This window comes from Elaeis guineensis, chromosome 3, assembly GCF_000442705.2.
Source record: "Elaeis guineensis isolate ETL-2024a chromosome 3, EG11, whole genome shotgun sequence".
Classification (NCBI taxonomy): domain Eukaryota; kingdom Viridiplantae; phylum Streptophyta; class Magnoliopsida; order Arecales; family Arecaceae; genus Elaeis; species Elaeis guineensis.
This window is the reverse complement of record NC_025995.2, coordinates 119179350-119194917: the sequence shown is the minus strand read 5'-3', so window position 1 is coordinate 119194917 and position 15568 is coordinate 119179350. Positions and strand designations below refer to the sequence as shown.

General features: G+C 34.8%; 1 protein-coding gene across 1 annotated transcript; it reads left to right on the top strand.

The window, feature by feature from the left end:
* Positions 1 to 338: 338 nt before the first annotated feature.
* LOC105040545 (phosphoribosylaminoimidazole carboxylase, chloroplastic) lies at positions 339 to 14896 on the top strand. Its single transcript, XM_010917112.4, is given in 18 exon segments — positions 339 to 684; positions 687 to 813; positions 1909 to 2124; positions 2248 to 2359; positions 3184 to 3246; positions 3331 to 3469; positions 7197 to 7252; positions 9310 to 9383; positions 9510 to 9657; positions 9783 to 9956; positions 11045 to 11132; positions 11232 to 11348; positions 11983 to 12080; positions 12196 to 12313; positions 12406 to 12500; positions 13974 to 14080; positions 14179 to 14293; positions 14378 to 14896. Coding segments are annotated over 17 exon segments (1929 nt in total). The 5' UTR covers positions 339 to 581; the 3' UTR covers positions 14273 to 14293; positions 14378 to 14896.
* Positions 14897 to 15568: the final 672 nt, after the last annotated feature.

The window sequence follows — 15568 nt, the reverse complement described above, 5'->3', positions numbered from 1 at the left end:
ATATTAAAAAATAAAAATATAGAAAAATATATAATGTAAAAAATATTAACGAGTTTTTATCATACTTTTGTTATTTTTTGATTGTAGTATAACTAAAAAATAATTATAATTAGAGAGTTTTTGATATATATATATATATAATATATATATATATATATATATAGTGTACAGATTATTTTAAATACTATAAAATTTTAAAAACTTCATGAAAATTTAAATAAAAATTTATTTTTTTATTTTATAAAAATATTTTTTTATAAAAATTAATTATTGAAATATGTGGTATTACAATATATAATATTGTGAAACAGAAATTGCTGCGATATTGTACGAAATCAACGTTTTGTTTTTCCGCTTCCTTCCTACGCTAAAGCGCACCCCCAAGTGGAGACGTGCTGTAAGAACGGGAGTGTATGTATCGAGCACCCCTCCGATCTCTGTCTCGCAAGGCGGACTGAGGGCTCCCTACCGACTCTGAGAGAGAGTGGGGGAGGAGGCAGCTGTTATCGCACCCCTCTCTTGCCTCAGAGAGCCTCTCCCTCTCCCTTCTCTCCGTTCCGCTGGCGGGCGTTGGTCTGATAATGCTCTCGCGGTTCGCCTCCTCCGTGTGCCTCGGCGTCCCCTCCGATCGACTCCCCGTCTTCTTCGACTCCTCGGCTCCCCTGAAACCCTCCTTAGCTGGCGGGAGGGGGCGCTAGGGTTTCCTTCGACGTGTAAGAAGAAAGCTCCGATGCTGCCGCTATCCTTATCTCCCGCACGATCCGCAAGATTTCGTGCATCGGTCCAGCGGGACGAGGGTTCCGCTTCAGAGAGGTAGGCTTCTTGATGCGACGAGTCTTGGAGGTTTTCCAAGAATAACGAAGCATCTGCAATTTGTATTTTTCGCACAGGCATTATGCCGAACAGTCGTCTTTCGTTCTACCCAGCTTTCTTGGAAGTCTTCTTGCCCACTAAAAATTGATTTATTTCATTTGAAATCGGTTTGGTATGTCCTGTATTTCGTTCTATATAGCTTTCATGAAAATTCTTGGCCGCTAAAAGTTAATTATTTTCTTGTTTAAAATGGTTGAATTTGTCGAGTATTTAGAGATCTTCTTGCCCGTAAAAATTGACTTTTTCAAAAGGAAAAAAAAAATCTAGAATATATTGAGAATTCTGTTCGGTATATCTTTCTTGGAAACTTTCTTGCCTGCTAAAAGTTGATTTTCCTTTTAGAAATTCAAGATGCTGTAATATATTCAGTATTTATTGTATATTGCTTTCGCAGCAATCTTCTTGCGCATGAATGGCTGATTTTTTTTCTTTTACCTTAATATGGAGGGACACATTGAGTATTATTTTTATATATTTTGGTTTTTTTTTCTAAAGAAGTATGTTAGGATTTACTATTTGGAGGTGAATGCCTCTAGAACTAGAATCCTCTTTTAGGCGAGGCATTGAAGAGGGTTTGGGATGGCTTCTGTAGACTTTTTGGGTAGAAAGATAAGGTTCCAATCTATAGAGAGGAAAGTTCATATCCAATTCGATAATATCTGCAAACTCTCTTTCTATCATTACTTCATAGTTGCTTGATGTCTGGAGATGGAAATTAGATGAACAAATGGCTTGTTCTAAAATTGATCGACCTCTCTTCCTTTCTTGATCTAGGTAATTCTAGTTTTTGAAATTCTGGAAATTTTAATACCAAGCGAGCTTGGACGATGCAATACTGTATATAGATGTCAGGTTTGAGAATCAATTTGACAATTTAGTCCTTGCATCAGATCTCACTTTTGTTTTATAAATGTAGTTGCACGAGTAAATATGATGAGGTCCATGATGAATTGTTGGTAATTTTTGTTTAATGCACCATGAGTTTGATGTATTTCAGTTATGTATTTCCGAAATCTACTTTTGGTACTGTTTCAGAAAGGATGCTATGCCAATTCATGGAGTATCAGAAACAATTGTTGGTGTCTTGGGTGGTGGGCAGTTAGGTCGAATGCTGTGCCAAGCAGCAAGTCAAATGGCCATCAAAGTAGTGACTTTAGATCCTCTTGAAAACTGTCCTGCAAGTGCAATATCCTATCAACATTTTGTAGGGAGTTTTGATGATGGTGAATCAGTTCGTGAATTTGCAAAAAGGTGGGTTTCTTTAGAATATACTGACTAGGTCTTTGTATCTATTAAACTTCATTTTTTATTTTATTATACCTTTATATTTTTTTTCTATTCAAAAGATAATTTCTAAGGCTCTTTTTTTCACAGGTGTGGCGTGTTGACTGTAGAGATTGAGCACGTTGATGCTGTTACACTTGAGAAGCTTGACCAACAAGGGATAGATTGCCAACCTAAAGCTTCTACCATAAGGATAATCCAAGTGAGTCTTGCTTTCTATGTGGTTGCCTGTTTTACAAAGCAAGATGATGAGTTATTTAGCTCTTTGGATGTACCTTTCACAAGATAAAAGCCTTAATGTAGACATTATTCATGCTGGCTTCACTGCTTTTTTTGTTTGGCAATGCTGGCGGATGACATTAGAAAGGAGAGAAAAAAAAATAAAAAAATAGAGTGAGATGAGTTTGGAGAGAAGAAAGGAGAAAGGAGATGTGACTCATGTAAAGAAGAAAGTAACTCAAATCTTTCTCATTTAAATTTTTGTTCTTTTCTCAACCTTTCCACTAAAGTTTATTTTTCTTTTGATCTTGAAAGTTATTACCACTTTTGCAGAAGGCTTTCCCTCTTTATATACAGTTTACGTTGCTGCTCTTTAAAAAGAAAAGTTATGTTTTACTCTAACATGACTTTGATCTTGAAAAAGATGAGTGATCATTATTTCCTGTGGTTCAATGGAATAGAGTTAATTCTATATCATTTATATAACCTTAACTATATCTCATCTTATCCTGACTCATTTTTTCGGTCAAGGATTTTAACTATGAAGTGCAATGTGAATTATTTCCTCTGGCTTTCATTAATATCTCAAGGATAAAATACTTCACTTTTGTTATCTTCTTCAGATTACAAGCCTTATATGACATGACCCCTGTTACTCATGATATCATCTTTTATAGGTTTATATATGAATTGCTTTTGGGTACTGCTTTATGCGTTTTGGTTTGGATTTCATCATTTAAGCTTCACTTTTTTTTATCTTATTTGGATTTCATCCTTTAAGCTTCACTTATTTTTATTTTATTGCAGGACAAGTATTTGCAGAAGGTTCATTTTTCTCAGCATGGGATTCCACTTCCTGATTTTATGCAGGTTGACTGATTATTTACTTAATTTGTGTAATGTCATGAAATTTAAACTATAACATTTTGATTTTTGAAATTCTTTTCTGTGCAGATAGATGATTTAGCGAGTGCTGAGAAAGCTGGGGACTTGTTTGGCTATCCCTTGATGATCAAAAGCAAGAGGCTGGCTTATGATGGGCGTGGAAATGCTGTTGCTTACAACAAAGAGGATCTGCCTTCTGTTGTTACTGGTATGGCCACGCACCAATCTCTCAAATGTTTTACATGCTGATTTAGTGTAATGTGTTGTTGACTGTTAGCATCTCGAGTTGCATAAGCTGTTTAGAAATTAATTACTGTATCTGCAAGAGGGCAGACTCGGAGAACTCTTGGTTACAAACAGGTTATTGGTTTTATTCTTCATGGTTTCGCCAACAAGCCTCCCAGAGGACATATAGGAAACATCTAGACCCTTGCTTGCTATATGCAATTGTTAATTGTTTTTCCTTAAACTTACCGTGCTGTAGAAAAACTGGTGGATGATAAACATTTTAAAATAGTAATTCTTACTTTTGATGGACTTTTCTGGAGTCATTTATTTATCACTGGGGACTATGTTTACCTAGTAATAAGAAATAATACTCATTTATAATATTTCTTATTTAGGTCTCATGGATGCATCCTTGTTTGTCTAGACATATTTAAACAGGTATTTTTTATAGATAGGTAGTGAGTATTTGCATGATACCAGTTATTTGAGTTACTAATTAGGGTTTACAAATAATAGCAGAAAGAATAACCACAAGAATTTGATGTTGAGAACAAATATTGAAGAAGGTCATTGTACTTATGCCTATGAAAAAATAGAGCAAGCAGTCTTTCCAAACAAACAATTAATTTGGACCCACCTCCTATTCTAGTCAATAGGATGTGTTGTATGAATTTCATAAGTAGTGCCCCGTCTTTGGAGCTTTCTCCACTGTCCAGAAGATTCTTTTTTGGGTTATATGAGCTTAATGTTGGTTCACCATCAAAGCAGACTTCCTATTTAGAATGTTGCCTTTTGTTTCTTGTACTAGGTCCCTCTCTTGAGTAAAGTTGCCCCACTTTATCGCTAAGTTTTAGGAGGTTGATGTCAGGGAGAGAACCAGGTCATTTCTGTACTGGATCATACTTTAATCCTATTGTGGCCTTATATAAGTAAGATAGGTCTTTCTGATGAACATATAGCCCCGATCTCGTTCTACTTTGTCTAGGAATTTGTAATGAATATGATTCGACAGTATTAAAACAGAGATAGCCACTCTATCCTCCTCCCTCTCCCATATGCGCACACACGCATACATGCATACTCACTCACTCACATGAGTATGCATGTGCATGTCTGTTTGTTCACTTAACAGAAATACTTGCTCAACTATAAATGGGGTATTCTATAAGTAAAACAAATCATGTACACAAATAAGCATTTTACTTACAGGTGCTAGTGCCTGTTGCAATATGTTGCCAACTTATTCTTACAGTTACTTGTTTTCTTTACACAAATTTTCTTTCCCATGCTAACTGTGGAGGAAGAAATACTGTGGTGTGGCTTACATACATACATAAATACATTTATGTCTCTCTCTATACATATACATACATACATATATGTATCTATTTATATCTGTGTGCACCCGCACATGTGGCATGGTTTGATTTTGGTAGATACATGCGTACATACTTATACATGCATGCATACGTACATACATCTCTCTCTCTCTCTCTCTATACATACTGACATAAGTACATGCATGTATATATCTATGTATATGTGGGTCTGCACATTTGCACTCATGATGCAATTTGATTTTGGGTTTAATGTCTTTAACTAGGTTGGGACCAACTTTGCCATGTTAGTTTGGGTGAGGTTTGGGTCACATTTAGTTGTTCGAGGAAATTATAAGTTGGGCTAGATTGTCATTCATCGGACCCATATACATCCTGTATAAACAGAAATATTTTTCTTGATACAAGCGAGCTATATCTTCTCAACATAAGCACACCGATTCTTGTATGAAGCTGACCTCATTATTACTAGTTCTTATTGTCAAAAAGTATACTTTGTCAACTTGATTGGTTATGTGGTCATCTGCAAATGCCTTTTGTTATTACATATGCATGTCACATTCTACACAGTTTTTATTTGCACAAAATCCTTTTTGACTCTGATTCTTTCAATTCTTTCTTTTGTAGTTGATTGCAAAATTTGCTCAATAATTTTCTTCTCAACTTGTAGATGTATTCTATGACTGACCCCATCTTTGATCAGATTTAAAAAAAAAAAAAGAAGCTTGGATGGTGATGATTCTTTCTTTCTTTTTTTTTTTTGGGTAACGATTCTTTGACCCTAATTTTTTGGGGACATTTCATTATTTTGTGGAATATATATATTTTTGAACACTTTCTACATGAGATGATTGTTATTCAAATAGGTTTCAGACCTGATGTGAATGTTGATACCATAGAATTCTTTTGTAAAATTCCTTGATTTAGGCTTGCGTGAGCTTTGGCCTTGAGCACCTTCTTATGAAAAGGTAAACACAGAACCATAACAGGTTACCACCCACACAGAGGGAGAGGTTATTGGTTTTGAAGATAGGTTTTCTTATTAGAATGATAATTTGTGGAACAGTGATACTTAACAAAAATGATTCTGAAGAGTCAACGACACATCATTATTTTTTGTAATTTGTACATGATGGGAGGTTATCACATGGATGCTCTACAAAAATTATTCAAAGCTCTCTAAGATAGAGTGCATACATTTAATACATCTCTGTTTGATGCCCAAATGTTTGCATGTCCTTAAATTCAATGTACATGTTTTTCACATGAATATGGTATCTTTTCTAACATGTTTGCATAGCCAACAACACCCACTTGCTTCATGCCTCAGGCTTGGACCACATTTGCAATTTACTTGCAATAATGGGTCTTTGTCTTAACATATTGTAAAACTAGGTAAGCAGATGCTGTCAGTTGGGCTTCCATTGTGCTGCCTTACTCCCTTGAGTTCACTGATTCCTCAGTTTCTTCTTGTGTTTCCATGACTGACTAATAGGAATATGCTTCCTTGGGTTGTTAGATTGTTCTTTGCTTTTGTAATGGTTAAAAGTTTCGGTCTTCTGGAACGGGGCAATCAACATGATAAATATGACATTGTGTGGTTTAGTGATAGACCTGCCATTGGTTGAACTGCTAGGAGTGGTCCTTGTGCATTTGCACTTTAGGTTTACATTGTTGTTTGGTGATAGACCTGCTGTTGGTTGAAAATGCTAGTGATGGGTCTTCTGCACTTCTACTTTAGGTTGTGTTAAGAAGCCAACCCACTTATTTTCTGAATAAATCTGTAATATATGAAAAGAAGAAATTATGAGAAGTAAACGAGGTCTGACGTCCCTGTGCTTCTTTTTTGCACTCTTTCTGCTGATTATTTTTGTCGGTTCTGAAAGCACTCCATATGTGAGTTTTGGTCTTGTTTTGTAACTTGTAAGCAAAAAGTTCAGTTATACCTTGTAGTGCTGGCACGAGCTCGGTTCTTTTTTCATGATATAACACTTCAAGTCTTACTCTTGTCATGCCATATCTTAAATGATGGATCTGAAGGATAATACATCATAGAATTGTAACCAATAGCAATGTCTGAACCTTCGTATTGATTGTCCAAGTGAACTTTTGCCTGGGTGGGAATTTTCACATACTCTATTTTGGTAATTATTTTAATGTTTTTGATTATTTTCATGGTTGCATGTGACTTATTGTCCGTTAACGTATTCATCAATTTCTGTTCCATCTGCTTAAGTATGTTATATGAAAATAGTTTAGGTATCTATTTATACTTACATTTATAATATTCTTAACTAATTGATCTTCACTTTGAACTCAAATAAAATAAATGTTCTTTTCGTTTTATTATCTAACTATATCTTCTCGCAGCTTTGGGAGGATTTGATCATGGCTTATATGTTGAGAGGTGGACACCATTTGTGAAGGTTAGTCTTTTTTCTTTTCTTAAACATGAAATAATATACAAGCTTATGGTTGCTGAATATTACAAGCTTATTATTTTCTTTTAGGAGCAAATTCCTTTAAGTATAACCTAAAGGATGGTTTCACCTTTAGTTGTAATGGTTCAAATCTTTTAGTTATTTCCTTTTACTTAACATGATGTTTTATTTTTATGCCATGGATTATTATTTGTTCCAACGTCCATAGTTTTGGTACTAGGGACTAGTTAGGTACTGGTCTAGTAGGGCCGTACTGAGCTGAACCGTACTGACACTTGGTACACTTCAGAACGGCTAAATGTATTTTGCCTTTTTTTTTTTTTTCAGTTTTTTAGTTTTTAAGATCATTTTAAAGATTATGGATCTTTAAATTATGACTTTAGGGGTATTTTAATATTATTTTATTTTGTATTAATCCCGAGAGAGACTATATAATTGTTTAACGGATGCAATTCTAATAATTAAACATAGATTTGTAACTTGCTATGCAGTTGCATATCATTGTATTCCATAATTTTTGTCATCTACATCTTTCTTCCAACCATTATCTTCTTCTTGAATTCTTGCTTTTGACTTGTCACCCTCCCCTTACTTTTAACTTTTAACTCTCTCTCTCTCTCTCTCTCTCTCTCTCTCTCCTCGTGCCTTCATTTGGTAGATTTATATAAAAGGGTGTCCTAGTGCGTCAGGCTCAAAGTTAGATCTGCATGTGGAGAGGCTTTTTCCATATTTTGAACCCATGATATCTAGATTACAATGCTGACCTTACATTGCACCAGGACCCACCCCCATTTCATAGATTTACATAAGCTAGTTTTCTTGATATATAGGCAGACATGACATCGAAACTCCAAAGGTCTAGTTATTGTCTTGCTTATGGTTGCACCTCTCTGCATCGATTTAAATATGCCCAATTTTCAATCAGCTATACAGGCATTACTCTAACAGTCTTAAATTTTTTCTTAAACTTTCATTTTCTTGATGCAACCATTGTTCCTGTCAATAGTTAAAATATTATAGGAGGATTCTAAGATTCTTAAAAGACAAATTCCTATGAATGAGATGCATTTTGGTCTTCGACATACTAATATGTGAGAGCTTACATTCTCCAATCACTATTCATGGAAAGTGTTTTTATTTGTTGATGGTTCACTTAAGCAATACAAAGCTCGGACGATGGTGATTTCTTTAACTTAAGGCATGATTTAGGTTATCAAAAATGTTATTATAAATGGCAGGCCATAATTTTATTTAAATATTATATGTTGTGGTTGTGTGTCTTCAATAATTCCTCTTCTAGATAAACTGAAGAGAGCTTCTTTCGTGGGATCTATATGAGGACTAATAATTCTGCTTCTAGATAAACTGAAGAGAGCTTCTTTCGTGGGATCTATATAAGGACTACATGTCCTAGCCTTTATCATTCACTATAGATTTGGAAACTGATACAATTAGGACCTTCTCCCTTTCAGCACCTCTAAGTAGGGCAAGGATTTTAATTTTTTATGAGGAACCTCATCTTGCAGTAAAATATATGAGTTTTCCTCACAAAACCTCCCATCCCTTCATAATTTTTGAAGAAAAGAGAAGACAATGGCATCGTGTGGCCTTCTCCTCTCGTTTTGGTCACATGATGGCCCAAGCAGGTTCACAGCGGCACTGATTCCTGAACCAAGAAGCCAAACCAACCTGGTTTTGCACCTCTTTGGATCAGTACACCTTGAACCAAACAGTGTAGGTCGGTTTACGGAGCATGATTTGTTCTATGTGTTATTTATCTTTTTCTGGTTTTCTTTTGCTTTTTGAATGATATTCTGCTTGTTAGCGGTGTTTCATAATGAATATCTCCATATAGTAAGATGTGCAATCATATGCATATGCACGTGCACATATGAATGCATATACATATAGGCATATGCATGCATAGAGATATAGATGTAAACACACATATATTTCCATAAATGTAGCTACAATACTGAAAATTACTACGGCTTTGTTGTTGGTTTGAGGTATATTACAGTCTTTTGTTTCTTTTGGTCTAGGAGCTGTCAGTCATTGTAGCAAGGGGTAGAGACAACTCAATGCAATGCTATCCTGTGGTCGAGACTATTCATAAGTAAGAAGAAAAATTTATTGCTCTAGTGCAATCTCTTTTCTCTTGTTCCACTTTCAGATAATGAAACATAATATTGCTGGAAGGCCTTCCATAAAAACTCTTCATGTGGATTCTGGTATTTTTTAGGGATAACATCTGTCACATAGTTGAAGCTCCTGCTAATGTATCGGAGAAAATAAAGAAACTTTCCATTGATGTTGCTCAGAAAGCTGTCATGTCATTAGAGGGGGCTGGTGTGTTTGCAGTAGAATTATTTCTAACAAGAGATGGACAGGTTTATCCTTGTTCCTGATATTGCCACTGGATGATATGTGAACTTTAATTGATTTTGTTGTTATTCTGATAGTTTGGGCTTTTTGTGGCTTTGTGGTAACTCTTTTAGCTAACTTATTTCACTAGGTTTTGTTGAATGAAGTAGCTCCTAGACCTCACAATAGTGGGCATCACACAATTGAGTCATGCTATACTTCACAATATGAACAACATTTGCGAGCTGTTCTTGGTCTTCCACTTGGTGATCCATCAATGAAAAGCCCTGCCGCAATCATGTACAATATATTGGGCGAAGATGAGGTGATACTTCTTTCACAGGGTGTCCTTTTTTTTTTTCTATGTTGTATATTTGTATGTATATACTGCATTCATTATCAATAATGTGTTTACTTTTGAAATAAAACTGGAAAACCTCAAATACATCTGTGCCTTTGTTACGTAGTTGAGAATTAGAAGACATTCATCATTTTATTTAACCTCAAGTGATATCTGAACTTTTTAATAGGTTCATGGAATCTTGGCAGTACATTATAAATTTCTCATTTTGGGTTTTGCTTTTGGCTTGGTGTTTTTTTTTTCCTTTTTTAATTGATGTCTTGGAGATGAATGCAGTACCATTTATTAAATGTTGCCCTCTCCTGTTGTTGTCTAGATCTGGTCTAAGTTAGACTTTTGGAGCAGTGCCCCTTTGACTGCATGAGCTTAAACATCATGATCTGAAAGATTGATGATTCACTAACAAGCTCACTCTATAGGTCCATGAGAAACCCTTTCCTGCCAAATGTTTCCTTCTGGGAATTTGGCTTCATTTTGTAAAAGATTGATGCCAAATTAAGAGATTGTTGTAAGATGTTGTACAATTTTGATGTAGTGTACAACATTCTGTGACGAGGCTGGACAATATTGGTTAAGAGATATTAAAGTTGTGACGTTAGCTGATTATGCAGTTGTGATTCTTGAATTTCGTTTTCTTAGGTATGACTTGCAACTTAAGAAGTTTTATCATTTAAACGATTTCAAGAAAAAGTTAATCATTTGAGAAACATCAGTTTTGTAAAATGTATCTCTGAAGATATCTGTATTTTTTTATTTGTCTCTGCCTATTCCATGAATTCATTATTGCTGTAACCTTACTTTTATTGGATTTGAATCATGTGCTGTCCACATAGTTAGAGTAGTTTTTGACTGTTTTTTCATATTCTCACCTCAAGAAATTGATTGGTTTTGTCTATACATATCTAAATTCATAGCTTATTTCTTTTTTGAGTTATGGATGTGATTTTAGCATCTTCGGTCTTTGATCAACTGCAAAACCCTGTAATGGAATCTTGTTCTTATCCATGATGCTGCTAGTTTATGTTTTTATTCTGTTGAAAATGATCTTCTAGGGAGATGCAGGGTTCTATTTAGCTCATCAGCTGATTGGAAGGGCATTGAATATTCCTGGGGCCACTGTTCACTGGTATGATAAACCAGGTCAGCCTAATCTGAGCCTATCTCTTGGCCATGGGAAATATAGTAGTTCAATATTCTGCTTACTTTTTCATTCCATAACTGTATTCAGCTTTCTTGTAGAAATGCGGAAGCAACGAAAGATGGGTCATATCACAATTGTAGGCCCTTCAATGAACATTGTAAGAACACGCCTAAATTTATTGCTGGAAAAAGGAACAACAGGAAACCACACTGTGGGTGAGTAACATTTTTTCTGAATAATTTTTTCATACATTTTATTAGAGACTGGAGTGTTCTAGTAGTTTCTTATCGACTATCTTAATTTGAATCATGGTTTATTTCGCTGGAAAAATTTAAAATATTATTCTGGAAATTAAAATGCAAACTATGCTTGTAATATCACAATGTTCATGTTCATTTGTTAATCGTGATCATCTAGTCTGATTGTGGTGGATCTTTTATCAATCTCTCTTAGCACATCAGCTTTTTTTTTTTTTCTTTTCATCCCCTGTTTCTAGGGTCCCATGTACTTTCATGTAATCTACTTTTAGTTTCTTTTTTTTTTTTTCTGGATTTCTTATTCAGATTCATCCATAATATGCATGAAACAATGAACATATTCTTGAGGGATGATGTTGGAACATGTATTTGATTCCCGTATAAATATATTGTTGTAGATGTGCTGAATTGGGGTCAATTATTGTGGCACAGTACTTCAATTTATCGTAGATATCTGATTTTATTAGAAAAGTTACTGTATGGTGGCAAAAAAAATCATAACTAACCATTTTAAAATATTTAGCCATCCTAAATTTATCAATCATTTTTTGTACTTTGTTTGCTAATATTAATGCATGATTGTATGATGCAGTCAGTCCACGTGTTGCTATAATAATGGGATCTGATTCAGATCTTCCTACAATGAAAGGTGCTGCAGAGATTTTGAAAAATTTTGATGTGCCTTTTGAGGTTTGCCCTCTGTTGTTGATAATGCTAATGCCATGTATATGATAATGTGAAAATCTATGTTCCTCAATCTAAGCATGTCATATGATGTTATGTCATTGCCTATCAAAATTTGTAGGTCACAATTGTTTCAGCACACCGTACACCGGAGAGGATGTATTCTTTTGCTATGTCTGCAAAGGAAAGAGGCATCCAGATCATCATTGCTGGTGCTGGTGGCGCAGCACATTTACCAGGTTAGTTGCATATGACTATATGTGTACACTTTGCATTATATTTCACCTTGAGCTGATATTGGTCTCATATAGAAGAGTCTTGATGTTTCTAGGAATGGTGGCTTCATTGACACCGTTACCTGTGATAGGAGTCCCAATAAGAACCTCATCATTGGATGGTATTGACTCCCTCTTATCTATTGTTCAGGTATCTTTGGTTTCTTTCTATTCTTTGAAAATATTTTCAAAGCATGCGAACTTGGAGTAGATACAATGCAAATTTTTAGTGAAGGTTCTTATGTTCCCTACATTTTTTTTAAAAAAAAATTGAACATAACACATTGTATATATGTCCTTGGAGGCTGTTAGTACTTAGTACCACAAAGAACAATGCTTCAAGTTTTTGAATGGCAACCATATTGGCACTTTAATCATCGCTTCCTGATCTGCATACGTTGGCAATTAAGCTTGGAGATCAACAATGAATGGAATGGCAAATATACATATTCTTGCAGGAAGGATGACCATTCTTTTTACTTGCTAACATCATGCTCTTTCATACAGCTTTGCTGGTCAAATTCTTATAGTAACATATTTTTTCCTTTTTTTTAATATCTTTTCCTTTTTTTGTATTTATTGATATTATCCTGATATAAAAATCTTTTTTGTTTTCCTTTCAAGTTCGCTTGTTTTTTTTTTTTCTATGCACACTATTATTGCATCATTATTTTTGTTTAGAGGGCTACAAAAATATGGGATCTTCACATATACACTGATATAATTTGGATACTTTCAATTAACTCCGTATGATGGGTTAGCTTGCATATAATCCCATCTTACAAACTCTTGTCACATAAAACTCCTGAATTGCTTTGAGAGAGAAAACTCCATTATGAGATATGTAAGTTTGATGCATGAGATCATGGACACCCTGTTCCTTTTTTTGTGTCTAATGGCATATGTGCTTGTATATGTCAACATTAATATGATTCAGAGTATCTCGGACATTTTTTATTAATGCTTTTTTTCCCTTTGTTGAATCATTTTGCGCAAAGTACTCATCTGATTTAAAGCTTCCTTTCGAAGTGTTCAAAATCTGTTTTAATAATTTTTTAATATGCTTTCACCCATCTTTTCAACAAAATGATATATATGATCCAACAACCAAATTTCAATTAGGAAGTGGTAGATTTGATTATTTCACTAGTTCCCCATCTACATTCTTCTATCATTTTTTTATTAGTTTGCAATTTTCGGATACTTCAACTGCATAATGTATTATAAGGGCTGCAATTTAAACCTAACTCTTTTTCTCCCCTTGTGCAGGAAGTTACTGATAACCCACCCAACCTATGTATTTGTAGCAGTTAAAAACGAATCTAGAACCTACACACTGGAAATTCATGAGTTGGTGAATAAGCAGACTGACAGCATGATTTAGTGAAAAAATAAACATAAAAAGGGGAGAAAAATGCATATTATCTTGTCAAGAAATGTTGTTGTGACCAAGTTGGCCCAGAACTGGGTTTGATATACATATGTACAGTCATATATACATATGCATGCATATAATATTGATTCATATTGTACAGCTGTCATATATGGCACAGATCTAATTAATCTTTCTTACTTGTTAGATTTAATATGGAAACCAGTTATTAATGCTTGTTTGATTATATAGATGCCAAAAGGTGTACCTGTTGCAACTGTTGCGATAGGAAATGCAGCAAATGCCGCTTTATTAGCTGTTCGGATCCTGGCTGCTGGGGATGCTGATTTGTGGGACAGGTGGGATCCTTTGTATCCTAGATTCCATTCCAACTTAATTTGATTGATATTAGTAATTCGTTCTTTTGCAAAATGATTTCACATCTTCTTTTCTACAGGGTGGTCGGTTACCAAGAGGATATGAAGGACACTGTTCTAAGAAAAGCAGAAAAACTTGAAGGGGAAGGTTGGGAGAGATATTTGAATCTCTGATTCCCATGTGCTTATTCTGGTGTAAGTTAGCTTGCATATACATTTATCTGGTTTCTGCATGTTTATTTAATGGTTGGCTTACTAGTTTCTCATATGTATCTAAAGCAGGTGAGTTGTTATTATCTTTATCGCAACTCAAGGTTTTTTTTAAAAAAAAATCAAAATCAATCTACAAAGGAGACATGGAGTTCCAAAAATGAGACTATACGATACATAATTTTTCTGCCACCCAACAAAGAGCAAGATCAGCTAAATTAAAACATTTTGTTCAGAGAAAAACGATTCTCTGTGAAAGATGGTGCCTTGTATGTGATATGCTGATAATATTTTCAGGCTCCAAATTCCTGGGTGCATTTGATTGTTGAATGTCTTGCACCCTTCAAAATTTTGTTTTTCTCATTTTTTTAATTTAGAAATTGTTATGAGGATGAAGATTGAATTTGGTCTAATGCTGAGTTATAAGCATAGCAACTTGTGTAATAGAGTGAGGCTGCACATTCTGCGGCGAGTGGTTGTATCATCATAAATAGAACCTGATTGTAGATTGTATCCAACTTTGTTGGACCATACCTTCATCCAGAATATGGCACCATATTTATTTGATGGTGGTTGCTGGTTAAATTATATGGTTGTTGGTTGTCTTATATGTTCTCGGTTGTTAGCAAAAAAGCAAAAATGTTAGCTGCTAGGATCTTGGAGTAAGATGTTTAGTCTATAGCGTACAATATAAAGCACAGCAATTGGAAAAAAAAAAAAACATCAAAATGAATGTGATACTTTATAAATCTCTCTCTCTAGGCTAGGGAGTGAATATTTAAAGCACTTGCTTTGAAGATCAAACCTTTTCGTCCGTCTCAGCAGGTGGATAAATGGTTTTTGTCCAAAGTGTCTTCTTTTCAAGTGAATCTGTGGCACCATTTAGCAAGGATGGTAATATTGAAATAAATAAAAAGGTTCTCCTTTAGCTTACCAATGTAACTAATCATGCAAGTGATATATATATATATATATATATATATAATATATATGTATGAAAATTATATAGAATTGATTTAATTGTAATCAATTAGAATTCTTCAGCGTCCTAGAAAGGTGTCATATACATAGTGTAGGCTATTGAAACCATCCATAATCCTCGAGGATCCAATTCTTTTTATCAACCTCGTAGCCTAGCTCAGTCTAACACCCTAGGGAGCACATTTACTCCCAGAACGAGGAGGAAAGGGGGGATAAAGGATTGCCCTGAAGCATGTCCGTATCACATCCAGTCCAATTCCTGACTTGTCCATTCACCAG